The sequence below is a fragment of the Pipistrellus kuhlii genome, unplaced genomic scaffold, assembly GCF_014108245.1.
Source record: "Pipistrellus kuhlii isolate mPipKuh1 unplaced genomic scaffold, mPipKuh1.p scaffold_m20_p_2, whole genome shotgun sequence".
Classification (NCBI taxonomy): Eukaryota; Metazoa; Chordata; class Mammalia; order Chiroptera; family Vespertilionidae; genus Pipistrellus; species Pipistrellus kuhlii.
Window position 1 is genome coordinate 182256143 of NW_023425515.1, and position 27624 is coordinate 182283766.

Genomic DNA, 27624 nt, shown 5'->3' on the forward strand with positions numbered 1-27624 from the left:
CTCATCTGTAAAGGCCCCAGGCCCGTTTGGCTCAGTGGATAGAGTATCAGACTGCAGCTATCGATATTTCTCTCTGTCTTTCCCTCTCTCTAAAAATCAATGGGGAAATATCCTCAGGGAGGATTTATAAAAAAAAAAAGAAGAGGCGGTGCCTCCTTTAAGCATTGTGGAAGGACAGAAAAGAATATATTTAGCCGAAACTGGTTTGGCTCAGCGGTAGAGCGTCGGTCTGAGGACTGAAAGGTCCCGGGTTCGATTCCGGTCAAGGGCATGTACATTGGTTGCGGGCACATCCCTGGTAGGGGGTGTGCAGGAGGCAGCTGGTCGATGTTTCTCTCTCATCGATGTTTCTAGCTCTCTATCTCTCTCCCTTCCTCTCTGTAAAAAAATCAATAAAATATATTTAAAAAAATTCTTTATAAAAAGAATTTTTTATATTTAATAAAGGAGAGCTATGATTATTTTTAGAATAAAAGTGACTTTTCTTGTTGGAAAAGCAACGCATAATTGAAAATGTATAAAAATAAACATACGTAGAAAGAAGAAATTTTAAAAAGTTCTCATCAGCCCTACCAGGTTTGGCTCAGTGGATAGAATAGAGCATCAGCCTGCAGACTGAAGGGTCCCAGGTTTGATTCCAGTCAAGGGTCCATCCCCAGTGGGGCTGTGCAGGAGACAGCCAATCAATGACTCTCTCTCATCACTGATGTTTCTAGCTCTCTCTCCCTCTTCCTTCCTCTCTGAAATCAATAAAAATATATTAAAAAAAATAAAAAGTCCTCATCACCCAGAGGTAACAACCACGAACATATTGGTGTATACCCTCTCAAAGCTGTTACTCGTGCCTACAGACAGACTTTTTTTTTTTTCTTTATTTATTTTTTTTAATGTGCTAAGGCAATTTTCCCTTGCCTGGGACCAGGAGCACAGGAGAGTAATTCCCACTAACTCAGTAACCTTCAGAGATAGAAACTGCAGATAACCTCTGAGCTCTCCTTCTGTGTTATCAGCTATTGCAGGATGGGGCCACATTCCAATGTCCAGCAGGATGTGACTAGCAACGAACCTGCCGGCTGACCCCAGTCTTTAGAATGTAGTCTTTAGGATTTAGAATTTAGAACAAAGGAAAATTCCTGGGGTTTGAACCTTTAAAAGGGGCTGCCTACCCCTGAAACGGTGCAGTCGTGTGAGACCACCTGCGTGTGGTGCTCTCGCGTCTGACCTGGCCAGATATTTCAATACATCTTTGCCTGCTTTTTAATTAATCATCAGCCTCCGGTGGTCTTATTTTGAACCCATAACAATATTTTGGTAGTACTCTAACCGGACAACCAAGGGGTCTGGGCTGCCTGTCACTACTTCAGCCAATTCAGCAGAGACAGGGTTGAGTCATATACAAGCGTTTATTCCCATAATGCCGACAGGATGGGAGAGCAGCAGGTCATCCGCAAACATCTGCTCTGCCTCTTCCCATAACCCAGCTGCTGATGGACAAAGATGAGGTGGGAAAGCAGGAACTGCAGGCCCAAGATAATCACTACAGGTTACCAGTCACGTAGGCTGGGGGAGGAGTCATAGAGCGTGGGTGCCTCTGGGCGCTGAGGACTAGATTACAGCCCTTAGGGGCTGGGGTTGGGTGGTGAAGAGCAGATCCCTTGGGACTCAGTTGTTTCAGACAAAGAGGTTGTAAATCTCTCCACAATGACAGGCAGTTCCCGGAACTCCTGGCAAGTTAGAACATGCTTTCTTTAATCAGAACCAAACAATCATGGTTCACAGAGCACGAAGAATATTTATTTCTGATTGCGAATAGCTAGTTCCCAATATTACGTTTCTGCCCTGAACAGAACTTGCTACTGAGGGAATGTATCGCAAGCCAGGCTTCGGGGAAGAAGCCCGTGGGAATGCGGAGAGCCACGGGACCAACCCCCTGGATTCCGGTAAGTCGGGGAGATCAAAGCAATAATGCATTAATTACATTAGTTGCATGATTGCTCTCCATTAAAGCGCTTGGCTCAGTGTGGGCCCAGAACACACGCTCAGGTCCCGCGGCGGTGTCCCCGGCGAGGCTGGCCCTGGACGCTCCGCGGTCCCGTTCGTTAAAAACCTCGTCCTGGGATTCCTAACGCTGATTATTAATTTAAAGAAACACTTTCCTCCTCGCACACACCGATTCACGGTCCCCGCACCCGCACCCGGGCTCCGCCAAGTGCACGCCCAGGGAGCCCGGAGCCCAGAGCCCGAGCCTCCGTCCGCCGCGGGGCGCCCCCGGGGGAAGCCCCAGCCGAGCCCCGGCCCCCGGGGGCGGTCCCCGGCCCCGCCCGGCCCGGCCTCCCATTGGCTGCCGGCCTGTCACCTGCGGCCGGTGAGCGGGGGCAGGGCGGTGAGCGGAGGCGGGGCGGTGAGCGGGGGCGGTCCCCGGGCCCGGCCTCCCATTGGCTGCCGGCCTCTCACCTACCGCCGGTGAGCGGGGGCGGGGGCGGGGCGGTGAGCGGGGGCGGGGCGGCGAGCTGAGCGGACCGGGCCCTCCGGGCGCCGGAGAAGGGCAGACATGACCCGGCCCGGGCGCTGGGCCCTCCTGCTGCTGTGCCTGCTACGGCCCGCTGGAGGTAGGGGTGCCGGAGGTGAGGGTGCGGGGGGGGGGGGGGTACAGCCCGCTGGAGGTAGGGGTGCCGGAGGTGAGGGTGCGGGGGGAGGGGGGGGTTACGGTCTGCTGGAGGTAGGGGTGCGGGGGGGGGTACGGTCCGCTGGAGGTAGGGGTGCGGGGGAGCGCGGCCCGCCGGAGGTGAAGGTGCGGTGGGGGGCGGGCGCGGCCCGCCGGAGGTGAGGGTGCGGGGGGTTGGGGGCGCGGTCCACTGGAGGTGAGGGTGCGGGGGGGGGGGCGCGGGAGGGTGCGGGGGGGGCGCGGGAGAGTATGGCCCGCCGGAGGTAGGGGTGCGGGGGAGGGGGGCTGCGGAGGGTGCGGGGGCGCGGGAGACTACGGCCCGCCGGAGGTGAGGGGGCGGGGGGCGGGGGGGCGCGGGAGAGTACGGCCCGCCGGAGGTAGGGGTGCGGGGGGGGCGCGGTCCGCTGGAGGTGAGGGTGCGGGACGCCCGGGCGAGCGCGTCCACCCTCGGACCCGAGCTCCGAGCAGGGAGGGAGGGACGTGGCCGGAGCCTCGGGGGCCGCAGTGCCGCGGGGCGCTGGCCGCCTGGCCCACCCACCGGAGCCTGGGCGTTCCTTTCCACTGGAACCCCGTTTCCCAATGCCAGCGCGGCTCCTGGGAGCGGGGGAGAGACCGATGTAAACCGCTGCATTCATTCCTATCGTGCATTTTAGGGGTCCCCCCGACCCCCACCCCGGGGTCCTGCCCGCCACGTTCACCCCGCGCTGAGCCCCCCCGGGGGAGTCAGACGGGGCCTGCCTGCCCCGCAGCCCCCACCCCCTGCGGGGTGTCAGGTGCGCCCCTGGCCTGAGGGAGAGGAGCCCTGGTCAGTGGTGCCCCAGGGTGACTCTGTCCTAAGCCCCCTTCTTTTCTTTTTCTTTTTTTTTTAAATATATATTTTATTGATTTTTTTTTACAAAAATCGGGACTGTTTTAAAATGCTGCAGGACGCGGGACAAATTGTTAAAAAAATCGGGATGTCTGGTCACCTTAATTTAGAGACTTTTAAAATATATATATTTTATTGATTTTTTACAGAGAGGAAGTGAGAGGGATAGAGAATGAGAGAGAAACATCGACCAGCTGCCAACCAACGTACATGCCCCTGACCGGAATCAAACCCGGGACCTTTCAGTCCACAAACCGACGCTCTATCCACTGAGCCAAACCGGTTTCAGCAGAGACAACTTTCATGGAGCAGCTTGTTTGTGCTGAGCACCACGTCATCCTATTTAAGCTTTACAGCCAGCCCAGGCGTCCTATGACATAGAGTAGGGGTGTCGAACTCAATCAGAGAAGGGGCCAAAATCTAAAATCCAGCCTAAATCGCGGGCCGAATGGTTTACTGAACAGTCATAAACTGTCATTGTGATGGAAACGCAGCGGAGTGCAGTGATGACAGCGCGGTGCGGGCCACATTGCAAGGCCTGGCAGGACAGATTTGGCCCGCGGGCCTTGTGTTTGACACATGTGACATAGAGATTACTTTCTCCTTTTTCTGTGGTAGAAAACGGAGGCTCAGAGAGCAATGAATTGCCCAGGAAGGAGGCAGAGGTGGGACACAGACCAGGGAAGGCAGGCTGAAGCCATCCTGGTGGGCCCTGCCGGTGGCTTGGGCGGTTGGCACAGGGCTGTCAAGCTACTGAGGTCCGCTCAGGGGTGCCCCAGCCCCTGGCGCCTGCCTCCCAGCAGGGAGTGTCTTTGCAGCTGATGAGGGACAGCGTGAGGGAGGGGAGGAGGGGTCCTCTGGCTCCCAGTGTCACTATCAACTCAGTTCCTTTCTTGTCCAGACCTAACTGAGCTTTCCCCGCGAGACCTTTATTCATCTTATTTTTTAAAAAAATATATTTTTATTGATTTCGGAGGGGAAGGGAGAGGGAGAGAGAGAGAAACATCAATGATGAGAATCATTGATGGGCTGCCTCCTGCACGCCCCCTACTGGGGATGCTGCCTGGACTCCAGGCATGTATCCTGACTAGGAATCAAACAGTGACCTCCTGGTTCATAGGTCGATGCTCCAACCACTGAGCCACACCGGCTGGGCTCCCGAGGGATTTTTTAATTTATGCAACACAAACTGTGGTGTGATGGGTTAGGGCAGTGGCCGGCAAACTCATTAGTCCGCAGAGCCAAATATCAACAGGACAACAATTGAAATTTCTTTTGAGAGCCAAATTTTTTCAACTTAAACTTCTTCTGACGGCACTTCTCCAAAATACACTCGCCCAGGCCGTGGCATTTTGTGGAAGAGCCACACTCAAGGGGCCAAAGAGCCGCATGTTTGCCGACCACGGAGTTACGGCGAAGTTCAGCTGGATCCAGGTTCACATCCTGGCTCCCACTCAAACTAGCTGCGTGGCCTCGAGGGAATGATTCACCGTCTGTCTCCAGGCCTAGTGCTCCCCCCGCCCCCCACGGAGGGGAAGTAACACTCCCCCACGGGCGGTTCGTCCTCAGGACTGATGGAGGTTTGTGTGTAAAATGCCAGAACCGCCTCTGGCGGGCAGCATTCTCCCCTGTGGCCAGGCTCGCACGGTGGCCTCCAGCCAGTCGTCTGCTGGAAAATCCGGAAGCTGGGAGCAGTGGCTGCACCAGCATCCCAGCGAGCCGTCTCCAACACAAGGACACGGGCAGGCCTATCGGGGCCGGAAGGCCGGGGTAGGGAGCCCAGTGGAGAGCCGTCAGTAGTACTGCCTGTCTCTCCCCAAAGCCCTTCTGTAACTGTTCTGTCATCTGGGTGGGTTTCTGTCGGGGCCCAGGGGGCACTGCAGGGCACTGGTTCTCCCTGGGCCCACAGGCGCCTGCAGGGCAGGGATGGAGTTGTTTTCTCTGAAACCTTGGCACCCAGTGGCCCGTAGACATTGCTGACCAATAACGGCCCATTGGTGTTGGGAGACTAAAGCTGAACAGGCCCTGTGTGGTCAGAAGCTCAGACTTCGGGGTTGGCTAGGCCTCCATTTGAGTTCTGATTCCACAGCTCATTAGCTGGGAGGGCCCCCGTGTCCTCGCCCACAACGTGATGATCACGATTAGTACCAGATGCCCGGGGCAGTGGTCGGCAAACTCATGAGTCCGCAGAGCCAAATACCAACAGGACAACGACTGACATCTTTTAAGAGCCAATTTTTTAAAAAAACTTAGACTATAATATATAGGTGGGTACAGTGTTATTAACTGAATTAGGGTACTCCTGAGCTGGCCTTTGCTAAAAATTAGTCAAGGGGCCCAAGAGCCACATGTGGCTCGTGAGCCGCAGTTTGCCGACCGCTGACCTAGGGGTGGTGGGGAGGTTTGAAAGAGGAAATGCAGGCAATGCAGTTAGGACACAATACACATTCGCCGCTAGCATCGCCACTTAGAGAAGTCAGGGAAGGCTCCCTGGAGGAAGTGGCATTCGAATGGAGGCTTTAAAAGATTAGATGATGGCCCTGGCCAGTGTTCTCAGTGGTTAGTGCATTGGCCCGCACACCAAAGGGTTGCAGGTTTGATTTAAGAGCCCATACCTGGGTTTTAGGTTCCATCCTCAGCCCCAGGTGGGGCATGTGTAGGAGGCAACCAATCGATGTGTCTCTCTCACATCAGTGTTTCCCTCTCTCTGTCTGTCTGTCTGTCTCTCTCCCCCTCCCACCCTTCCACTCTCTCTTTAGTAAAATCAATAGAAAAAAATATCCTCAGGTGAGAACTAACAAAAATAAATACATGAAAGATTAGGTGCTGAATGCCTGGCAGTCAAAGACGCTTGGGTTCAGAGGCACCCCAAAGAACTCCGTGGTTCCTGAGAAGGTCAGGAGGGCGGACTGGCGCAGCCCGAGAGCCTGTGGGGAAGAGGCCAGCCGGAGGGCCAGGCTGGGCCGGGCCGGGCCGGGCAGGGCCTCACGCTCTGTGATAAGGACGGTGGACTTTATTCCGCAGGCGAGGGCAGGGCATGGCCTGGGCATCTGTGTAATCAGATGCACGTGGCAGAGAGGGTTCTCAGCGGGACAAGGGGAAGTGAGGGTGGGGGGGAACGTGTCCCCCAGACCGCACTGCTGGCTGCTCGTGGCTGTTCCCAGTGCGTGCCTGGCGTTCCTGAGGATCAGCCGAAAGGCCGGTGTGGCCGGAGAAGAGGGAGCAAGGGGCAGAGGGGTGGGGCAGAGCGGGGCAGGATCTGACTTCCACTTGAACGTCTGCTGTCGTGTGGAGACAAGGTTGGGAGCAGGGAGCCCCGCTGGAAGGTCTTCACAATCATCCAAGTTACCCCAGGATTGGTTCGGATATTTTATTTCTTGATCTTTTTTTTTTTCTTCAGAGAGGAAGGGAGAGGGATAGAGCAGCGTTTTTCAACCGCTGTTAGTGTGCCGCGAGATGTTGCCTGGTGTGCCGTAGGTGCAGACAAGACAAGAATTTTATAATTTTTCACTATTTTGTTTACTTAATATTTCATAATAAAGTAATTATAAAATACTTTCTTTGTGTTTATTTGATTCCTATTCAAGAGAATTACTTTATATATAGTCAATATAGGCACAGAGTTAAATTTTTTAACATTTTCTAATGGTGGTGTGCCTCGTGATTTTTTTCATGAAACAAGTGTGCCTTTGCCCAAAAAAGGTTGAAAAACACTGGGATAGAGAGCTAGAAACATCGATGAGAGAGAAACATCCATCAGCTGCCTCCTGCACGCCCCCACCTGGGGATGTGCCCGCAACCAAGGTACATGCCCTTGACCGAAATCGAACCCGGGACCCTTCAGTCCACAGGCCGACGCTCTATCCACTGAGCCACACCGGCCATGGCCTGGTTCAGATATTTATTGTGCATCTACTACGTGCAGGGACCATTGCAGGCGGGCTCTGGGACGTGGCTGGGAACCGGGCAGAGCACCTGCTCATTAGACCCTGGGGCTGTCCCCTCCTGTCGCCGGGAGACCCAGATGGCCCTGCTCTGTGGTCTCCTGGGACCCTCGGGGCAGAGTGGGCAGGTGGGCTGCGGGGCATGTGGAGGGTACGAGGCTGCAGTACAGCCACTCTGGTGTGGCCGTCACGGGGACCCTGACCCCCAGCCTCCACCACGGCCCCCACGCCTCAGCCACCAGAGGCTCCTGGTTCCTAACCCGCCACGCCGCTCTGCAGCTCCGAAAGGCCCAGGTCAGGATGAGCCCTGAGCTCCGGGCCTCACGCCTCTTTCTCCCCCGCAGGGAGGCCCCCCCTGGCCCCTCCCCAGAACGTGACGCTGCTCTCCCGGGACTTCGGCGTGTACCTGACGTGGCTCCCCGGGCCAGGCAACCCCCAGGACGTGACCTATCGAGTGGCCTATCAGAGGTGAGGGGGAGCCTCCGGCCGGTGGGGGGAGCCTGAGGGGGTGGCAGGGGCGGGAGGGCCTTCCTGGGGAAGCTGCTCTCCGTGGGGCAGCCTTGGCAGGCTCTCTGCGTCCTCGGGGAGATGGCATGTGGCAGGTACCCGGAGGGGGCGCTGGGTAACGGTCTGAAGGTGGGGATGGTGCTGAGCAGAGAGCAGTGCCCGGGGGATGGGCCTGCCGGGGGGGTGAGGGTGGATCTTTGAGAAAAGTCGGAGCAGGGCTTGGGTGGAGCAACTGGATTCCTGGGGGCCTAGATTCAGGGCTTGGAGGTGTTCGGGCGGATGAGGGGGGCAGGAGTCTCCTGCAGAGCCCGTGCGGGGCATCAATCACTAGACGGTCACCCTGTTCCCCACGGAGCCTGCACACAGCCTCCTCGCCAGTGTCCTTCCCAGCGTGGCAGGCCAGGCAGCCACTGCCCACCCAGAGGCAACGGAAGATGCCCACGGCTTCCCCGTCTTGGCACAAGGACGGGAGGGTCTGTAGCGGGAGAGGAAGCGGATCAAAGCTCACACTCCGGAGGCTTGATCTCCCATTGGGGAGGAGGAGGTCGCAGGGAGGGGAGCACGCTGCCCTGGGCTCAGGGCCCCGTCTGCCTGCCACGGGCGGGCGGAGCCTCCAGGAGCGGGTCACTCCCTCCCCGTCACCAGCCGGGGCTGCGCTTCCCCGGTGTACAGGCCAGGAAGCCGCTGTGATTTGCCCCAGGAAGCTGGCGACGGAGCCAGAAGGAAATCTTTCCCAAGTCTGTCTGACCCCAGAGTTGGTGCTCTTCCTATCCCATCGCAGTCCCTCTGCCCTTAGCACCCAGGTGTGAGTGACGGGGGCCTGGCTCGGAGGACAGGCTGCAAGAGAGCTTTCCGAAGAAGGAGCCGTGCAGAGCCGTGTCAGGAAGCAGAGAGCACCTGACACTGTTGTTAGGTTAGGTCAGCACTGAGCCAGTGCCTTAACCGTGTCTAATCTCCCACCGTCTTTGGAGGAAGGAGGCAGGGGCTCCACTCTGCACCATGAATGCCTTTTGCTCAGGGTCACACGGCTGGAAAGAATGGGGCTGGGCCCTAACCAATTTGGCTCAGTCAGTGTCAGCCTGTGGACTGAAGGGCCCCAGGTTCGATTCCAGTGAAGGGCATGGACCTTGGTTTCCGGCACATCCCAAGTAGGGGATGTGCAGGAGGCAGCTGGTTGATGTTTTTAGCTCTCTATTCCTCTCTGTAAAAAAAAATCAATAGCCGAAACCAGTTTGGCTCAGTGGATAGAGCGTCGGTCTGCGGACTGAAAGGTCCCAGGCTCGATTCCAGTCAAGGGCATGTACCTTGGTTGCGGGCACATCCCTGGTAGGGGGTGTGCAGGAGGCAGCTGGTCGATGTTTCTCTCTCATTGATGTTTCTAATTCTCTATCCTTCTCTCTTCCTCTCTGTAAAAAAAATCAATAAAATATATTTAAATAAAATATATATTTTTTTTAAATCTTAAAAAAAATAAAAGAGTGGGGCTGTGGTAAGTGGATTAAAGAGCTCGAAGGCCACCCTCTGGACCTTTGCGATATTTGCCTTCTCATTTGCACTGTCTAAACACCTGAGATCTGCAGAACGGTTCTATTCTAATTGGATTATTTTTATTCTATAGTGGCAATTATTTTAGAAAGAGGTGCTTTCTTTACGGTATTGGATCTTCAGAGGTACTTTTCAAACAGGCAAGACAGGAGCCCTGCTTGGGCTTTTTCCCCCCTCCTTTTATTTACCAGTTTTCAAGAGAATGATTTGGTTCTCTGTCACCTCCCAAATAGTCATGGACTCCTTTTTCCTTTTATTATTCTTATGCCTAATGGTTTCCATCTGTGGAAACTCATTCTACTCAGTGGAGCTTGGCCAGCAAAAGGCTCCTCACCTTGGCTCCTGAGTACTTTGAACTTGACTCCAGTCGCCTTTGGTATCTTTTGTTGTTATGACAAGATGTTTCAGGCTCATTTGCACGATTTCTAACCTAAAACCTGAAATCAGCCACAACCAAGCTTTCTTTAGCCACACTCTTGGTATGCTCTCCAGAGTCTGCTTTCTCGCTTCCTGCGATATGCATAAGCTGAGAATTTTTCAAATCTTCCATTTTCTATTTATTGCTCTTCTCCCTCCTCATTTTACCACAAGCAGAAAGGAGAAACCAGGTTACATCTTCAACACTTTCCATTGAAACCTCCTCAGCTGAACACCAAGTTCATCACTTCTTTTAAAAAATATATATTTTATTGATTTTTTTCACAGAGACGAAGTAACTCTCTATTTTTCATAGAGAGTTAGAAACATCGATGAGAGAGAAACATCAATCAGCTACCTCCTGCATACCTCCCAATGGGGATGTGCCCACAACCAAGGTAAATGCCCTTGACTGGAATCGAACCTGGGACCGTTCTTTCAGTCTGCAGGCTGACGCTCTATCCACTGAGCCAAACCGGTTAGGGCCCAAGTTCATCATTTCTAACTTCTACTTTCCAAAAACCACTAGAACGAGATTCAACCATGCTCTTTGCCTCTCTCTTCCCCCCCACCACATGGAGATTTCTCTGGGATTTTGATCCAAACTAGTTATTTATAAAAAGACATGTAAGGGACAGTGGTGAAATCTAAACTCAGGCTGAACACTGACATTATGGAATTTTTAGTAATTTTCATAGGTGGATGCTAGTCCTGCAGTTCTGTAGCTCCTTGCCTCTTTATAGCAAGGCTCACCTTTCCTTCAGTTTCCAATAAGACATTCCTCCTTCCCACCTGAGATCTCCCCAGAACCACCTGGAACATCCATATTCCTACCCACAGTCTTTTCAAGGCAGTCTTGACTTTTTCCCACATGCACCTCAAAACTCTGCCAGCCTCTACCCATGACCCAGTTCTAAAACCACTTACACCTTTTCCAATATTTGCTGCATCAGCACCCCACCATGATGCCAAAACCTGAGTGTGTTTAGCTTAGCTTGCTAGAGCTGCCACAGCAAAATATCATAAACCGGGGTGGGGGCAAGGCTTAAACAACGGAAATTCATGTCTCACAGATCTGGGGGCTGGCAGTCCAAGATCAAGGTGTCGGTGTGTTTGCTTTCTCCTGAGGCCTCTCTCCTGGGCTTGCAGGTGGCCACCTCCTCACCTGGCCTTTCCTCTGTCCCTGCTGTCCCTCCCTCTTCTTTTAAGAACACCAGTCTTCAACCTATGACCATGTTTAACATTAATAACATCTTTAAAGGGCCTGTCCCCAAATGCCGCAGCCTCACCTTATTCGTGGTTTGGCTTTCGGATGGTTTCAGTTACCCGGAGTCAACCACAGTTCAGAAATACTAAATGGAAAATTCCAAAAACAAACACTTCCTCGGTGCTACACGGCACGCCGTTCTGAGGAGCGTGGTGAAATCTGGCACCACCACCCCCGCTCCATTCCAGGACACGAACAACCTGACCCAGCATATCCCCGCTGTGTACGCCGCCCACCTGCTAGTCACTCAGCGGCCGTCTCCATTACCAGTTTGCTTATCAGAGCTAGAGAGACCACATTCACATAACTTTTATTATCAGGTAGTGTCATGGTAATATCATTTAGTATTAGTTATTATTACGCTCTTACTGTTTCTAATTTGTAAATTAAACTTTATCGAAGATATGTATGTGTAGGAAAAGAGGCACGATACTCTCGGCAGTTTCAGGCATCTCCTGGGCGTCTTGGAACACATCCCCCCTCAGATGAGGGGAGACTACTATGCAGGCACGTTGGGGGTTAGGGCTTCAACGCTGTGGCTTACCCAGTTTGTTCCGTTTGTCCTCTGTGTGTTCATTAGACAAACTATTTGTTCATTTTTTTATATTTTTCATTACTTTGTTTAATTGTTAATTGCTTAGTTGTATTAAGATTTTTTTTTCTCTCACTGTAATTATGGGTTTTCTGTTTCTTCCTGTAGTTTGTCTATTTTTGCTCCAAAATATATCCTGAATTCAACCCCTTCTCTCGGATCATGGCGGCAGCCTCCTTGCTGGTTTCCCAGTGATTTTCTAAAAACATAAATTAGCCCTATCTGGTTTGGCTCAGTGGATAGAGTATTGGCCTGCTGACTGAAGGGTCCCAGGTTCGATTCCGGTCAAGGGCGTGTACCTTGGTTGCGGGCACATCCCCAGTAGGGGGTGTGCAGGAGGCAGCTGATCTATTATTCTCTCTCATTGATGTTTCTAACTCTCCCTTCCTCTCTGTAAAAAATCAATAAAAATATATTTTAAAAAAATAGAGACATAAATTCGATCAGTCCCCTGTTCAGAACCTCCCCGTGGCTTCCAATCACACTTGGAATGAAAGCCAGACTCCTTACCAGGACGGTGTGGCCACCTGCTCTGCCCAGGCCCCTCCCCACCCTCACCCCCCGTCTGTGCACAGCGTCCTCCTCCCTGGCCCTGGGTTTCGGCCGCACTGGCCTCCTGGCTCTCGTCCGGATCCTCCCCATCGCAGGGCTTTTCCTTTTGCTGGTCCCCCCGGGCCTTCCCCTGACACCCTTCCTGTCGCTGTGGCCTCTGCCCTGACCAGGACTTAATCTGGTCAGTGTGCCGGGCATCCCTCCTCCCGCCCGCCCGCGCGCAGGTTTCCGAGGGCCGTTCCCCCAGGAAGGATGCCCAGAGCTCAGGTCTCTGAGCTCAGCGTTCTCAGGAGGTCGGAGTCGTGGGCCTGCATGTCCCCCTCTGACGCCCACACAGCCCCCGGCGGGGTGCCTGGCACACAGCAGGTGGTCGGTCCATAAGTGCCCGAACGAATAAACGTGCAAAATTGTTGCAGTAGCAGCCACCATGACACAGGGCAGGGGAGGAGCCCGGGGCCCAGGGCTGTCACCTGCAGAGGGTCCCAGGGCTGGTGGGGGCCGGAGCCACAGGTCCCACCCGCGCGTGTCTCTCCGGAGCCTGAGCTGGAGAGACGGACGGAGGACAGAGGACAGAGGGGTGGATCCCTTGTCCTGTAAGTCCCCCTGTCCCAGGAAGCCGTGACCACGGCCCAATGCGCCTCTGTTTCCTCCCTCAGCTTCCTGGCAACCCCCAGACGGTGGCGGAAGGTGAGAAGGTGCACCCCAACCACAGAGCTGACGTGCTCCCTGATGTGCCTGGAGAAGCAGGACCTGTTCAACAAGTTCAAGGGCCGTGTGCAGGCGGTTGCCCCCGGCGCCAGGTCCCCCTGGGTGGAGTCCAAGTACCTGGAGTACCTTTTTGAAGGTGGGTCTGTGCGTCGGGGTCTGGGTGGGAGGCCCTCCGTCCAAGCACTTGCCTCAGTGGCACAGCCGTGCGACCGTCTGTCCCCCGCTTCCCCGGGGCAGCGCCCTGGCCACTTCACGGCAGGGAGTTCGGGGCACAGCGCCACAGTTCAGCCGGTACCTCTTTTATTTTTTTTAAAATATATTTTATTGATTTTTTACAGAGAGGAAGGGAGAGAGATAGAGAGCTAGAAACGTCGATGAGAGAGAAACATCGACCAGCTGCCTCCTGCACACCCCCTACCGGGGATGTGCCCGCAACCAACGTACATGCCCCTGACCGGAATCGAACCCGGGACCTTTCAGTCCGCAGACCGACGCTCTGCCACTGAGCCAAACCGGTTTCGGCCAGCCAGTACCTCTTACTATGATATTTCTGATCTTCTATCGAGCACAGCCTTGATCATGAACCGTACAGGCATTGTTTATACTAGGAGGAAGCAAGTGTGGATGGGGAGAGGGAGGACAAGAAGGAGAGGCAGATGGGTGGGTGGGTCAGTGGTTAGAGAGCACCGAAGCAAGGCTGGCTGTGTAGGGAGGGCTGGGAAGGAAGGGGAGGAGGGGGAAGAGAAATGAACAAACGAATGAAGGAAGGAAAATAAGGGAGGGAAGATAGGTGGAAAGGAAAGAAGGATGGCTGGGTGAGCAGAAACGTAGGCTGATTGGCTAGAAAGGGTGGAGAGGAAGGAGGGGATGTTGTCTGGGAAGGAGAGACGGGAGGCAGGAACAGGGGAAGTCGTGCTGGAAGAACGGTGGACGAACCACTGAATGGTTGGATAGATAGAAATGGAGGGAACGATTCAGGCAGGAGATTGCCTTTTTTTTTTTTTAGTTACTTTTTTTTTTGCTGCCTCCTCCCTGAAGCCCCCCTGATTTTCCTGCAGCACACCCTAACCCTGAATGACCCTTCCTGCCTTTTTCTGCCCTCCACTGTGGCCCTGGCCACTTTCTTTCTAAAGTTTTGGTAGTTTTTATATTTCTTTTCTTTTTTAAAAAAAAATACATTTTATTGATTTTTTTACAGATAGGAAGGGAGAGAGATAGTTAGAAACATCGATGAGAGAGAGTCATCGATCAGCTGCCTCCTGCACACCCCCTACTGGGAATGTGCCCGCAACCAAGGTACATGCCCTTGACCGGAATCGAACCCAGGACCCTTCAGTCTGCAGGCTGACACTCTATCCACTGAGCCAAACCGGTTTCGGCAGTTTTTATATTTCATTTTTTCCTAATTTCATATATATATATATAATTTTTCAAAATTGATTTCAGAGAGAAAGGAAGAGGGAGAGAGAGATAGAAACATCATAATGAGAGAGAATCATGGATCGGCTGCCTCCTGCAAGTCCCCCCACTGGGGATTGAGCCCACAACCCAGGCATGTGCCCTTGACCGGAATCGAACCTGGGACCTTTCCGTTCGCAGGCCGACCCTCTATCCACTGAGCCACACCGGCTAGGGCTCCCCCTAATTTCTTTCAGTTCCTGCAGGTCAGGACCCATGGAGGCCTCATCTCCCTGTTCCCCTCAGCTCCTTGCCCAGAGCATCACACATGGTCCCTGTGCCCGGACTCGGACCTGCAGCGCTGCGAGACAACAGATGTGGCTGCTCTACGCCACCACCTTGGCGGTGATGTGTGGGAGCAGCCGTAGGAAGCCGGTGCTTAAGGGCAGGATTCTGGCAGGCCAGTGGCATGTGACGGTACGAGGGACAACACGAACAAAGGCAGGTTAACTACGAGTGTGGCCTGGTCATTCACCTCCCTAAGCCTCAGCGTGCCCTTCTGTAAAATGGGACTAGTGCTGTCCTCTCCAGGGTCACGGCAGGGCTTTAAAAAAATGCCGAAACCAGTTTGGCTCAGTGGATAGAGCGTCGGCATGCGGACTGAAGGGTCCCAGGTTCGATTCTGGTCAAGGGCATGGTTGCGGGTACATCCCCAGTGTGGGATCTGCAGGAGGCAGCTGATCGAAGTTTTTAACTCTATCCCTCTCCTTTCCTCTCTGTAAAAAATCAATAAAATATATTTTAAAAAATAATAAAATACATACAATACAATACAATACAATACAACAAATAAAATGAAATGAAATAATAAAAAATAATAAAAAATAAATAAAATAAAATGGCTGGCAGGCTCCTGCTGCACAGCAGGTGACTGACAAGCACCAGTGCCCGCTCCCCTCTCCCAGATGGCGCTCTGGGCTGGGCGAGGAGCAGGCCCGGAGCGTCCTGACACGTCCTGTTCTGTTTCCGCAGTGGAGCCGGCCCCACCCATCCTGGTGGTCACTCAGACAGAGGAGGTCCTGAAGGTCAATGCTACCTACCAGCTGCCCCCCTGCATGCCCCCGTCGGACCTGAAGTACCAAGTGGATTTCTGGAAGGAGGGGACTGGGAACAAGGTGGGAAGCCCCTCTCCTGCCCCCGACCTGTGCCCCCCTCCTCCACGGCCCCACCGAACCCCGCTGCTCCTCACCCTGCCGCCCTCCTGCCTGCACGCCTCCTCCGGGAAGCCTTCCTGCATACCCTTCACCGTGGCACGTCCCTGCCCTTCTCCACCTGCCAGGCCGAGTGCAGGGCGTCCTGTCCCTGCACCTTCTAGGTGGTTACAGCACAGCAAAAAAAGGGAAAGAATAATTTCAGGCCATTTTCTCCAATATCTCAGCATTTCTTTTTTTTTTTTTTCTTTTTTTTTTTTTAAATATGTTTTATTGATTTTTTACAGAGAGGAAGGGAGAGGGATAGAGAGCTAAAAACATCGATGAGAGAGTGTCATCGATCAGCTGCCTCTTGCACACCCCCTACTGGGGATGTGCCCACAACCAAGGTACATGCCCCTGACCGGAATCGAACCTGGGACCTTTCAGTCCGCAGGCCGACGCTCTATCCACTGAGCCAAACCGGTTCCGGCCGGCACAGCCATTTTCTAACTATTGATAATATATTGTTTAAATTTTGAAACCGCTTGCTTGTTTGTTTTTTGTTTTGTTTTTTGTTTTTTAATAATAAAATCTGATTGAACTATGGTGAGCTGCAGGAGGCCTGCTTGCCAAGCCACTGGATTCATTATAGGAAAAAAAAAAATCAGAAAATACACATGAGCTCTACAAGGAAAACCAAAAGTATCAGAGATGACTACAAATTACGTCCTTGGTATCTGTCCAGCTTCAGACTTGTTCTCTGTGGGTGCCTGGGTGTCTGTCTGTCTGTCTGTCTGTGTTTACAGCAGGGTTGGCGTACTTTTTAAAGGGCCAGCTGTAAATACCTGTGGCTTTGCAGACCCTATGGTCCAGCGGTCGCCAACCTTTCGCACCTGGCGGAACTCCGGTTGGCGACCGCCCGCCGCTGTAGTCTGTCACGGCTACGTAGCTCTGCATCTGTGACACGGAAGGAACCAGAGACTGTATGTAAACGCAGGCTTCGGTGTTTTCCAGTGTTGCTTTTTAAAAAGCCGGCAGCCAGGTCTGCCCACAGGCTGTACAGTTGACTGACCCCATCCTTACTCCTTTTTCTTTCTCTGAACCCACACTCACCCTCCTGACCTCTGGTTCCCAGGACGTACACCATTGGATGTGGTCCATGCCTTCCAGAACCTTACAGAGACTCTAGACCAGTGGTCGGCAAACCGCGGCTCTCAAACCGCACGCCGCTCTTTGGCCCCTGAGTGTTCTAACGCCACTTCTTCAAAATTAGACTCGCCCGGGCCGAAAACCGACTTCTGCGCATGGGCCACGAGGTTTCATTCGCCCTGTACGTGCGCGCCCACAGGTGGTTATTTTGTGGAAGAGCCACACTCTAGGGACCAAAGAGCCGTGCGTGGCTCTGGAGCCGCGGTTTGCCGACCACGGCCTCAACCAGTACTCTCCAAAAGCAATGGAATGCAGCCCCGGCCGGTGTGGCTCGGTGGGTTGGACATCACCAAAAGGTTGCTGGTTCAATTTCTGTCGGGACACATGTCTGGTCCATGGGCTCTGTTCCTGGTGGAGGGGGTGGAGGAGACAGCCCACAGATGTTCCATTCTCACATTGATGTTTCTCTCCTCCCCCCTCTTTCTCTCTCTCTTCCTCTCCCTCTCCCCTATCTCAAAAATCAATACAAATATCTTTGAAAAGGAAGAAAGAAATGTAATACAAGCCTGATATGTAATTTTAAATGTTCCTTGTTAAATTAAATAAAAAGAAAAGGGAGAAACCAAGATGGCGGCATAGGGTAGACACCTGAAATGAAGAAACAGGTGAATTTAATTTTCATAATAGACTTCTATTTCATCCAATAGAATGTTACCGCTTCAACATGCAATTAATGTAAAAGTTATTGAGATATCTGACATTCTCCTTCCCTTAGTCTTGGAAAGCCAGTGTGTATTTTATACTCAGAGCCCATCCCAGTTTGGCCTGGCCACACTTCAGGTGCTCAGAAGCCACATGTGGCCAGTGGCTACTGCATTGCACGGGCGCCCAAGAGTTTTCTGTGTCTGTGATGCCCCCCAAATAAATGTGATGCCCTTGGGGCAGGAAGTCTGAGGGATATGCCCCTCAAAGTAAAGACCAGCAGGCCCTGGGCAGGGGGCAGGGGGCAGGGAGTGACCCTGAATGGCAGGGGGGAGGGGTCGGGTCAGGGAGTGACCCTGAATGGCAAGGATGCTTTTGAACCCAGACCATCGCTACCTCGAAACTCAGCAGAAAAGAAGCCAGACAGTGCTGGGCAGTGCTTCTTGGACACTTGAACTTGGTTGCAGGAATAGAAGTTGCAGGACCACAGCTGCCAACCCCACCCCATTCTGGCTGGGCAGAGCTGGTTCCCACAACAGGTCTGCTCACCTCTGCTTCTTTCTCCAAACAGACCCAGTTTCCAGAGACCTCCCATGGCCAGCCAGTCCAGATCCCCCTGCAGGCGGATGCCAGAGGGTACCACTGCCTCAGCGCCAGGACCATCTACGCCTTCGGTGACCCTAAATGGAGCGAGTTCTCCGAGCCCACCTGCTTCTCCCTGGGGACCCCAGGTGGGTGCACAGTGGGACCGCATCAGGAACTTCATGATGTGGTGGTTAGGGGCATGCGCCTAGAAACAGGCTCACCTCGATGGAAACCCCGGCTCCACCACACTCACTGTGTGTCTTTGGGCCGTTTCCCTAACTGGTTTCTCCCATCTGGAGCCTGGGTTTATTCTTAGGAGGACTAAGACTGGGATGAGGTGTGAAAAAACAAGTAAACAGGAAGGACTGTGTGTGTACGGGAAGCCCCCGGGACGGAGGCAGTCGGTAAACCAGAGCCGTTGCTGCTGCTTCCTCATCCTTATTATTTCCCCAGGAGTCCACTGGGCACTCCTGGCGCTACCGCCGCTGCTGCTGCTGCTGCTGGTCATCGCCATGGGCTGCGTGATCTGGAGGAGCTTCCCCGGGAACCCCTGGTTCCAGCGGGCGAAGATGCCCCGGGCTCTGGTACGGCAAACCCAGGGGTGCGCCTGAGCAAGGGAGCGGGGTAGACTCAGCGGTCGCTCGGACGGATTGGCAAGGCGGCCCAGATGGCAGAACACCTCCTTTCCTCGCATCTACATTCCCACGATCAGTAATTCATTCCTTTGGTGCCCAGTGCCCATGCCTGGGAGGGAGAAGCGCCTCAAGTCCCTGTGAGTTAAGTAATTTCGTCTCCGCTCAGGATTTGTCGGTGCCGAGAGCACGACCCCCAGCCTTGGGGTGCAGAGAGGCCGGCCCACAAAGGGAGGGCAGGAAAAGGTGCCCAAAGGGGAAGACGTAAGAGGGTCCCCACACTTAGTTCACAGTCTGCCCCCGGTGAGCCCGGCGCAGGCCGACCCCGGAGTCCCCTTCCTGTCCCTCCCTGTCCACCGGCTCACTCCCTTGGCCCGCGGAGGCTGCGGAGGCCTGGGAAGCCTGGCAGGTCAGGTGCGTCGGGCTCATGCGGGAAGCTGGGCCATAGGTGAGGCTCAGCGGGCACTGGGCTGGGGTGGGGGCTTTGAGGATGAATTCTGAGTGCCATGTGGGAGAGAGTGTTTTTTTTAATCCTTGCCTGGGGAGTAAGGATATTTTCCCATTGATGTTTTTAGAGAGAGTGGAAGGGAGGGAGTAGGAAAAGGGGGTGTGGGGGGAGAGAAAGAGAGAGAAACACCGATGTGAGAGAGACACATCAATTGTGTTGCCTCCCACATGTGCCCTGACCAGGGGTGGGGATCGAACCTGCAACCCAGGTACGTTCCCTCACCAGGAATCGAACCTGAGACGCTCCGGTGTGCTGCAAGCCGGTGCTCCAACCATTGAGCAATGCCGGCCAGAGCAGGGAGGAAGCGTTTCTAAAAGTTCTTCCCAGCTAGCAGCTAGCACCTGCACCCTGGGGGCCGTCTCTGGCCTCTGGTGTCTGCTCTGCCCGTGCACGTGGCAGGCTGCAAGTGCCAGGGAGGGGCACTGCTTCCCCCTTCCCCCCTCACCTCATGGCACTGCACTGGCTGCCGAGTTTCCGGCAGGTTAAGCTCCGGCTGCCTTAGGTGTCACTTGCCTGATGACACCCATCTTAGTGGCCGCTCCCCGGCCCCGTCTGACCTGCTCCCGCCTGCTGGCCTCTCCTGGGAGCACCTCCAGAGACACGGTGTCCGTGTGCGTCCTTGGCTCAGGGCCTGTTTCCGGGGAATCCCAGGGGGAGCCGTCCTGCCTCGGGAAAGCCTGACCTTCTGCTCGTCTCCCCTCCCCCAAACCAGGACTTTTCTGGACACAGATACCCCGCGGCAACCTTCCAGCCCAGTGGCCCGGAGACTCTGGAGGGCTTGACCCTCTGTCCCCAGAAGGAACTGGCCAGAAGGGTCAGGCTGACCCCGAGAGGCAGGGCCGCAGCCACCACTCAGGCTGGGCCAGAGGACGGTGCCGAGGACGAGGAGGAGGAGGAGGAGGAGGAGGATGACAACGTCATCGTCCAGCCCTACCTCGTGCCCCCCGGTTTCCTGGAGCAGGAGCACCAGGCCCCGGGGCGCCCGGAGGCAGGCGACCAGGCCGAAGGCTGTCCTGCTTGCGATGCTTCCGACGGCAGCGGGGCCAGCGCCGGCGGCTCCTCCCTCCTGGAGGAGGCCGGGTCCTCGGGCTACGTGGCCAAGAAGGCACCGGGCAGAGGGCCGGGCGGGAGCAGGTGCCTGGAGCCCCTCCCGGCCCCCGAGTCCTCCCAGGACATGGGTTCCCTGGAGGAGCTCCAGGAGAGCAGCATCTCCTGGGCCAGCTGGGGTTCCCCCACACCGAGGCGGGAGCTCGTCCCCGGGGAGCCTCACGTCTCTCTCCGGACACTGACCTTCTCCTGGGACAGCAACGCCGCCGAGGAGGAGGAGGAGGAGGAGGAGGAAGGGGAGGAAGAGGAGGAGGATGGAGGGGAATCAGAAACTGAGGACAGAGGTGCTGGAAGCTGGGGGACAGGAGCCAGGAGTAGGACGCTGGGACATTACATGGCCAGGTGAGCTGTCCCCCGGCTTCCTGCCGAATCTGGTGCTACTGAGCCTCCTGGAGGTGCCACGGAGCCTGGGAGCCTGGGAGCGTGGTCCGGGGCAGCCCTGGTTCCCGCAGCGCCCCCGGACCCCGGCGGGAGGCTGTCTGCGGGCCGGGCTGAGCAGTAAGAAGCCACCCCTCCCGCGGCCCCGCGGCCCTGGGCTGAGCCACAAGCGGACTAGAGGACAGGATGGGCCCCCGGACAACACGAAGCAGGTGAGACCAGGTCAGAGCAGGCATCTGGGGCGACACCACCGGGGCCGTCTGGGGTGGGGAGAGGACACTCGGAGGCACCGCTGTGTCAGCCTCCTCCCCGAGGCTGGGCCTCCAGACGCATGAGCCCCCTCGGGGGGGTCCCGGGAGGAAAGATCTAGCTGGCAGAGGGTGCTGGAGGGGAAGGGAGAGGGCGGCCGTCATTCAAATCCCAGTCTCCAGCCTGGAATCGCACAGGTGTACCCTCAGGTAGACCAGAGTCCGAAACCCGGTTCTTCCACTTCCTGGTTGGGTGGCCGCTCTCCTCCTCCTGGGTTTCCTCGTCTGCGACTCCCACCTGGGCATGGGGAGGGGGGCGGGTCCTGAGAGAGAGGGGCGTGCGACACGGCCTGCTCCCTCTTCTCTCTCGGTGGCTGGTAGGATTCTCCACCTGCCCAGGCTCTGAGGGGACCTCTGGGCATCTCCCAGCTGTGACCTTGGACTCAGCACCGGGAAGCATTCACCTCAGCTTGTCTAACCTCTCATCTACCTCATGTCTCCCACCCTCCCGGTCTGCACCTCCTGGTCAAGGAATGGAGCTCGCAGAAGCCAGAAGCCAGCCGAGGGGGACCTCCCTCTCCCCAGTGAAAAAGCAAATGGTCCATCCTCCACGGGGGTCTGATTTGTTGGGGGTGGGGTAGCAACCCAGCAGGCAGGTGGCCTCGTGGGCTGCGACCCCTGTTGCAGACAGCACTTTAGGTGACGGCTGTGGTTATAGGAAGTCCCGTCTTCCCTTCTCGTTATGGAGAACCTTCTAGAAACAGGTGGTTCCTGGTGGTGGTGGGTGTTCACCTTGTGAACCTACACCCATCAGTGTAGGGATGAGCGTCGCTGTGTGCTCACCCAGAGGGAACAAGACCTTGTGAGGAGAAGCTGAGGTGCTGACTTCCTGTGTTTGTCCCTAAGGTGAGCTCTTTGGTCTGTGGCCAGCGGGTCCCACCCCTGTTATCCTGGCCGTGTCAGCTCAGTGCTGGTCACAGCAAGGGCTTCCGAGGGGCATGAAGCTGGCAGGAGGCCTTCACTGCTGGGACTCACACACACACACACACACACACACACACACACACATACACGTGCACATGTGTGTGCATTTCTGTAGGGTGGCAGTTGTCCACTTCACTGAGCACGGGAGGTTGTGGGGGAAGAGACAGTAAACTGGGCGAGGCCGGACTCAGGGCCAGCTCCCAGGCAAATGCCCAGACAAAGGCTGAGGTCCTTTCTGATTCACGGATCCGATCCCCGGCCCCCCCTAATCTGCTGTGTGTTCCTTCCAGCGTGTACCTTATTAGTGCTCTGTCAGCCTTTACTTCCCACTGGTCTTTTTTTGTAGTTACCATATCTTTTCTCAGGCTGTGGAGCATCTTCGCCATCATTATTGTAAACTCTACAGCTGATAAATTTCTTAATCTCCATTTCGTTTAGCTCTTCTGGAGAACGCTCTTGTTCTTTCATTTCGGGTGTGGGGGGTGATTTTTTGTCTCCCCATTTGGCTGCCCGTTGGGTTTGTGTCTGTGTATTGGGTAGATCTGCTATGGCTCCCAGTCTCTAGTTCAGGACAGTGTCAGACGCTGTTTGTGACTGGCCCTGAGTCCCCTGTTTGGCACTCTCAGCAATCCACAGCTTGTGGCTCCCTCTGCTGGGTGGGTGCCTTTGGGAAGGGCAGAGATGTGCCCCAGGGTCTGCCTTTCCAGCCCGGGGCCCGAAGGAGATCAGGCAAAGGCTCACAGCCTCTGACACCCACCTCTGTCTGCAGGCTGATGGTTAGTCTCGGAGTCTCAGGAGGGCGCCTGCATTTCCAGCCTCTCTGCTGGCCGACGGCAACCTGCTGGGGTTTTTTTTTGTTGTTGTTTTTTTTTTTAATTGATTTTTTACAGAGAGGAATAGAGTTAGAAACATTGATAAGAGAGAAACATCGATCCGCTGGGATGTGCCTGCAACCAAGGTACATGCCTTTGACCGGAATTGAACCTGGGACCTTTCAGTCCACAGGCCGACGCTCTATCCAAACTGGTTAGGGCAGTGGTCAGCAAACGGCCGCTCACGAGCCACATGTGGCTCTTTGACCCCTTGAGTGTGGCTCTTCCACAAAATACCACATGTGGGCGCGCACATACAGTGTGATTGGAACTTTGTGGCCCGTGATCAGAAGTCGGTTTTTGGCCTGGGCGAGTCTGTTTTGAAGAAGAGGCGTTAGAACACTCAAGGGTTCAAAGAGCCACGTCTGGCTCGCAAGCTGCAGTTTGCTGACCACTGGGTTAGGGCAACCCCGCTGCTTTTCACAGCCAGGTGTTCTGTGGGCCCCGTTCTCAGTTCTGTGCTCTGGGCTTAGACCCAGCGTTCGCAGTGGGAACCCCACAGTGGAGACATCTCCCTGAACCTCAGCGGCTGTCTGTGGGCGCCGGGCAGCCCTCTTGCCTCGCCGCCCCTCCTGTCAGTCTCTGTGCCGTCTCCACTTTCCATCCTTGCTTCTCAGGGCTTTTCTCCAGCTCGTCTAACAGTTGATTTTTCTGTAGTTTAGTTACATTTCCAGTTTGGTCCACTCACTCCGCCACCATGTTTAATCTCTGATTAATTCTGACGTCCTTCCAACCCAGCGGAGCTGCTTCATGAAGGAAAACTTCATGAAGTGTGTGGGGTTTTTTGTTTTGAAAACAGAAGAGCTATGATCACTCTGGTGTAGGAATCACTTTCTATTATTAAACCTTGGTTTTTAAGCTCCCCCCCCCCAAGTTTAATTTCAGAGATAAGCTGAGCTTTTTTAATCTAAATTTCAGCCCCTTTTAGTGATTAAACCATTAAACACTGGGAGACATTCGGAGAGAGCCTGGTAAACAGTGCAGTAACCTGGCCGGTGGGCAAAGCCCGTTCACACACACGGTCCGGGCCACGCGCAGGGCCGGCAGGCAGAGCGCTGCTGCCTCGGGTTTAAGCAGAAGCACCATTCTTCAGAGCACAGCTGACTTTTTAAAAGTTATGTATTGACCATGTAATTCATTTTTTAAAAATACATATTTTTATTGATTTCAGAGAGGAAGGGAGAGGGAGGGAGAGAGTAACATCCGTTATAAGAGAGAATCATTGATTGGCTGCCTCCTGCACACCCCCCCTGACCAGGAATCAACTGTGAACTCCTGGTTCATAGGTTGACCCTCAACCACTGAGCCACATTGGCCTTGGTTCTGGAAGGAGTGAGGGGTGCTGGCCCATCCTGCACAGTTGAAAATCCACACACAATTTTCAAAGCCCCCCAGAACTTCAGTCTTACCTCAGAATCCGTGGGGGATTGGTTCCAGGACACCCCCTCCACACGGATACCAAAATGCACACCTGTTCTAACCCTTTATAATGAGTGGTGTGGAACAATGCATGCAGTCGGCCCTCCGCGTCCGTGAATTCCCACCCATGGATCAAAAATACTGTTTTTTGTCCACATTTGGTTGAATCTGTGGATGCAAAACCCAGGGATACGGAGAGCCGATTGCCTGCAGGGGTGGGCAAAAGTAGGTTTACTGTGGCAGTGCAATAAATAACAATACAGGAACAAATCCTGTGTTTTGTGGACTCACGGTTGTATTTATTAGGGAAAAAATCTGTGTGTGAATGGACCCGTGCCTTTCAAACTCGTGTTGTTCAAGGGTCACCTGTAAGCTTATATATTATTCTTAGATTTTTGTATTTATTTCTAATTTTCTATGTTTATATCGTATTTAAATAACGTCTTAATGCTTGTTGGTATCCTGTTGTAAATAAAGAGTCCTATTTTTTGGAGAAAAAAAGGCAGAACTGAATGGAAACACGTGTGCTCTTATTTCTCAAAGGCTCCTCATCTAGCTGTTTGGACTACAAGGGTCTTGGGTTGGGTCCCCTGCCGCTGAGCCAGAGACCAGGATTGTGGGGTACAAAGCCCTGCTGTCATTCCAGAAAGCATCCTTAGGGGTGCTGGGGAGCCAGACAGGGGAAGGGCAGCCAGTCCTGGCGCATAATCCAATAGGTCACTGCCCCGGGCCCAGTGTCGCCCCCTGCAGGTCTGTCTGCCAGAGGCAGGAGCTGGGGGATCTATCTGCAGACTCCCTCCCTAGGAGCTGCAGGTACTTGCAGTTGGAATCCATCAAGGTGAGTGCACGAGGAAAGCGAATGCCATGGGGGAGGGGGTGGGACCCCACATCACCTGCTACCGCGAGGCCCGAGCTGTGCCCACACCCTCGCAGCTCACCCTGTTGCAGCTCTGGTCCATGGAAGGATCCAGAGCATTCTCTCGGCTGGCCTTGCAAACCCAAACGCATTCCAGTGGTGGCCAATGAGGTTCTCCCGGCCTCCGGCCATTCTGTCAGGCCACCTGGTAACTGCCCGGCGCTGTCTTACAGGTTGTCACCTTTTACTGGTGCCAGTGCAGGCGCTAGACCCACGCTGGGCTGGCCCCGGAACAGGCTCCCGCCTCCCACTGCCCCAGTTTGCATTCCGGGGAACGGGAAAACCCAGTGTGCAGAGGAGACAAGAATGAGGCCGCCACACCAGCTGCTGAGATGAGATGATAAGCCCTGGCTCTGGTCCATCCCTGAGGCCCAGTGGTGGCCCCGTCCTCATGGGCTCCCCTGCATCCTGGTTTTAAGCCATCCCCCAGGACCTTCTGTTACTTACAACCAAGCACCTCGCCAGTTCACATTGCGTGCCTATCACAGCCTGGGTCTTGTTGGGGCCCTGCCCCCTTGAATGGATGCGCATGCAGAAGGCCCTTTCCAGAAAACGGCACAACTTCCGTTGGTCCCCGCCTGCCTCCCCCCTGCCCTCTGATGCCCTTTGAGCTTCTCTTGGCCTGTTGGTGGCCGGCTGCTGGACAGAGAGGGGGGCAAGGGCTGCCGATTGCACAGGGCAGCTGGGAGAGGGGAGGTTTGGGTAATGGGGGTCACATCCTGAGAACTCCTTTAGGGAAGGGACTGTTTTGCTCCTGGCACCAGCACCTGGCCCGGGTGGAAGCTTGGGAAGGAGAGAGGGAAGAAGGCAGGGAGGAAGAGAGGGAGGGAGGGAGGGAGGGAGGGAGGGAGGGAGGGAGGAAGGAAGGAAGGAAGGAAGGTTATGAATTGGAGTCTCTAAGGAGCTGGCCACGGCTAACTTACACAGTTATATGACTAACTAGAATTATAAGAGGGCCAGAGATAATTCCTGCTGCATGTGGATGGCTGCTCTTCCTCAGCCCGGCTTCTGGTCCGGCTTCTGGTCCGAGGTGAGGGGATGGGTGCTGCTCAGTGAGGGAAATGGTGAGGGAGGGGGCAGTAGAGGGCCATACAACAGCACCTGATCCCCTGGTGTAACTGTTTTCCTTGCCACCTTCTTCCTTGAGCTCATTGCCGTGTGCACAGTATGATAAAGGGAGGGTGAGGGGAGGACAGGCCGGAAGTTACGTCTCTATCTCAAAGAGTGAGTCAGTTCCATGAGTCTGTTACTCACGAGATACTGGTTGGCGCCAGGACCCATGCCAGCCCAGGGAGCCCCACCCCTTGTCATGTGATGCCACAGGATACAGAGGTGACAGCTCCCTCTTGTCAACCCCCCCCCCGGCCACCCCCCCCCCACACACACACACCTCCCGCCTCTCTAGTGGGTTTGGGGGAGAAGTGCTGATCTCAGGTGGAGTGTCTCAGGGTACACCCTTGTAGGGTGGGAAAACCGTCAGCTGGGGGTGGGAGGCCCCTCCGGAGGTCAACGCCTCCAGGGTGAGTGAGTCTCATGGGTTTTTTTGCTCTGCATGCCCCCCTCCCCAAGCCTCAGGCCACTAAGTGGGTCATCTTGGAAGCCAGATTCCCACAGGGCTCCGAATGCCCCCCTCCCCCCACACCCATCCCTGCGGCTTCATGGAGTGCCCGCCTCTGAACAACCTTATTCAACCTCCAGTCTGAACTGTGCATGCTGGGCCCGCATTCTCTGCCCCGGAATTCGGCCTCAGACACCGGTGGTGACTGGAACTTCTCAGGGAACATGTATCTCTGTCCTCGTTGCCCCTCCCACTGCCCCCACCCCCACACCCAGGAGCCTGGGGTTTTGCAACGTTTTCTAAGGACGTCGCTTGGTCCTCGGCTCCTCATCCTCGTGTTGTGACAGAGGAGACTCAGCAGTAGGAGTCCTCCGACACATCAGCTGCTTTAACCCTCTCAGCAGCCCTGAGGCTTGGATGATTGCTTCCCTTTTGTGGACGAGAAAGCTGAGAGGGAAAGGTTAAGCGACCTATACACTATAGGCAAGTGGCAGAGCCAGGAGTTAAAGCTGGGTCTGTCTGCCCACTTCCTGGCTCCCAGGGACCCTATGAAAGGATCCCCCAATCCCAGCATGAGACAAGGACCTTCTGAATATTTTTATGAAGCATCCTATATAATAAAAGCCTAATATGCTTGCTAAGTGTCTGGTCGACGGGTCGGCTGTTCAACCAATCAATGCATAATATGCTAATGATATGCTAAGGCCTCTCAACTGCTTTCTGTGACGTGCACTGACCACCAGTGGGTAGACGTTTCGACTGGTATGTAAGCTAGCTGCTGGGGTTTGGCCAATCAGGACTGAGTGAGATGGGCCAGACACGCCCTGGAGCTCCCCTTGGTTCCTCCCCAGCTGACCAACCTCCCACATCTCTCCCTGGCCCTGATTGTGCACCAGGGGGCTCCTTCGGC

At 54.8% G+C, this 27624-nt stretch overlaps 1 protein-coding gene and 1 long non-coding RNA gene across 2 annotated transcripts; one reads left to right on the forward strand and one right to left on the reverse strand.

Moving 5' to 3' along the window:
- The first annotated feature begins 2509 nt into the window (after positions 1–2509).
- On the forward strand, positions 2510–21571 carry IFNLR1 (interferon lambda receptor 1). The gene is made up of 7 exons (XM_036446730.2): positions 2510–2609; positions 7822–7945; positions 13014–13201; positions 15496–15638; positions 18079–18238; positions 18546–18676; positions 19945–21571. The coding sequence occupies exons 1-7, from the start codon at positions 2552–2554 to the stop codon at positions 20683–20685; spliced, it is 1545 nt and encodes a 514-aa protein (XP_036302623.1). The 5' UTR covers positions 2510–2551; the 3' UTR covers positions 20686–21571.
- On the reverse strand, positions 4205–22265 carry LOC118723916. The gene is made up of 3 exons (XR_004989415.2): positions 22122–22265; positions 19742–19745; positions 4205–4235 (listed from the first exon to the last, which is right to left on the reverse strand). It is a non-coding gene; the product is annotated as an uncharacterized LOC118723916 (long non-coding RNA).
- Between the last annotated feature and the right edge of the window lie 5359 nt (positions 22266–27624).

What these genes read in the sequence shown, in the direction of transcription:
- IFNLR1 (XM_036446730.2), top strand. Translation starts at nt 2,552, where the DNA reads ATGACCCGGCCCGGGCGCTGGGCCCTCCTGCTGCTGTGCCTGCTACGG. An exon ending in TATCGAGTGGCCTATCAGAG is followed by an intron (nt 7,946 to 13,013) that starts GTGAGGGGGAGC and finishes TTCCTCCCTCAG; the next exon opens with CTTCCTGGCAACCCCCAGAC. An exon ending in CGAAGATGCCCCGGGCTCTG is followed by an intron (nt 18,677 to 19,944) that starts GTACGGCAAACC and finishes CCCCCAAACCAG; the next exon opens with GACTTTTCTGGACACAGATA.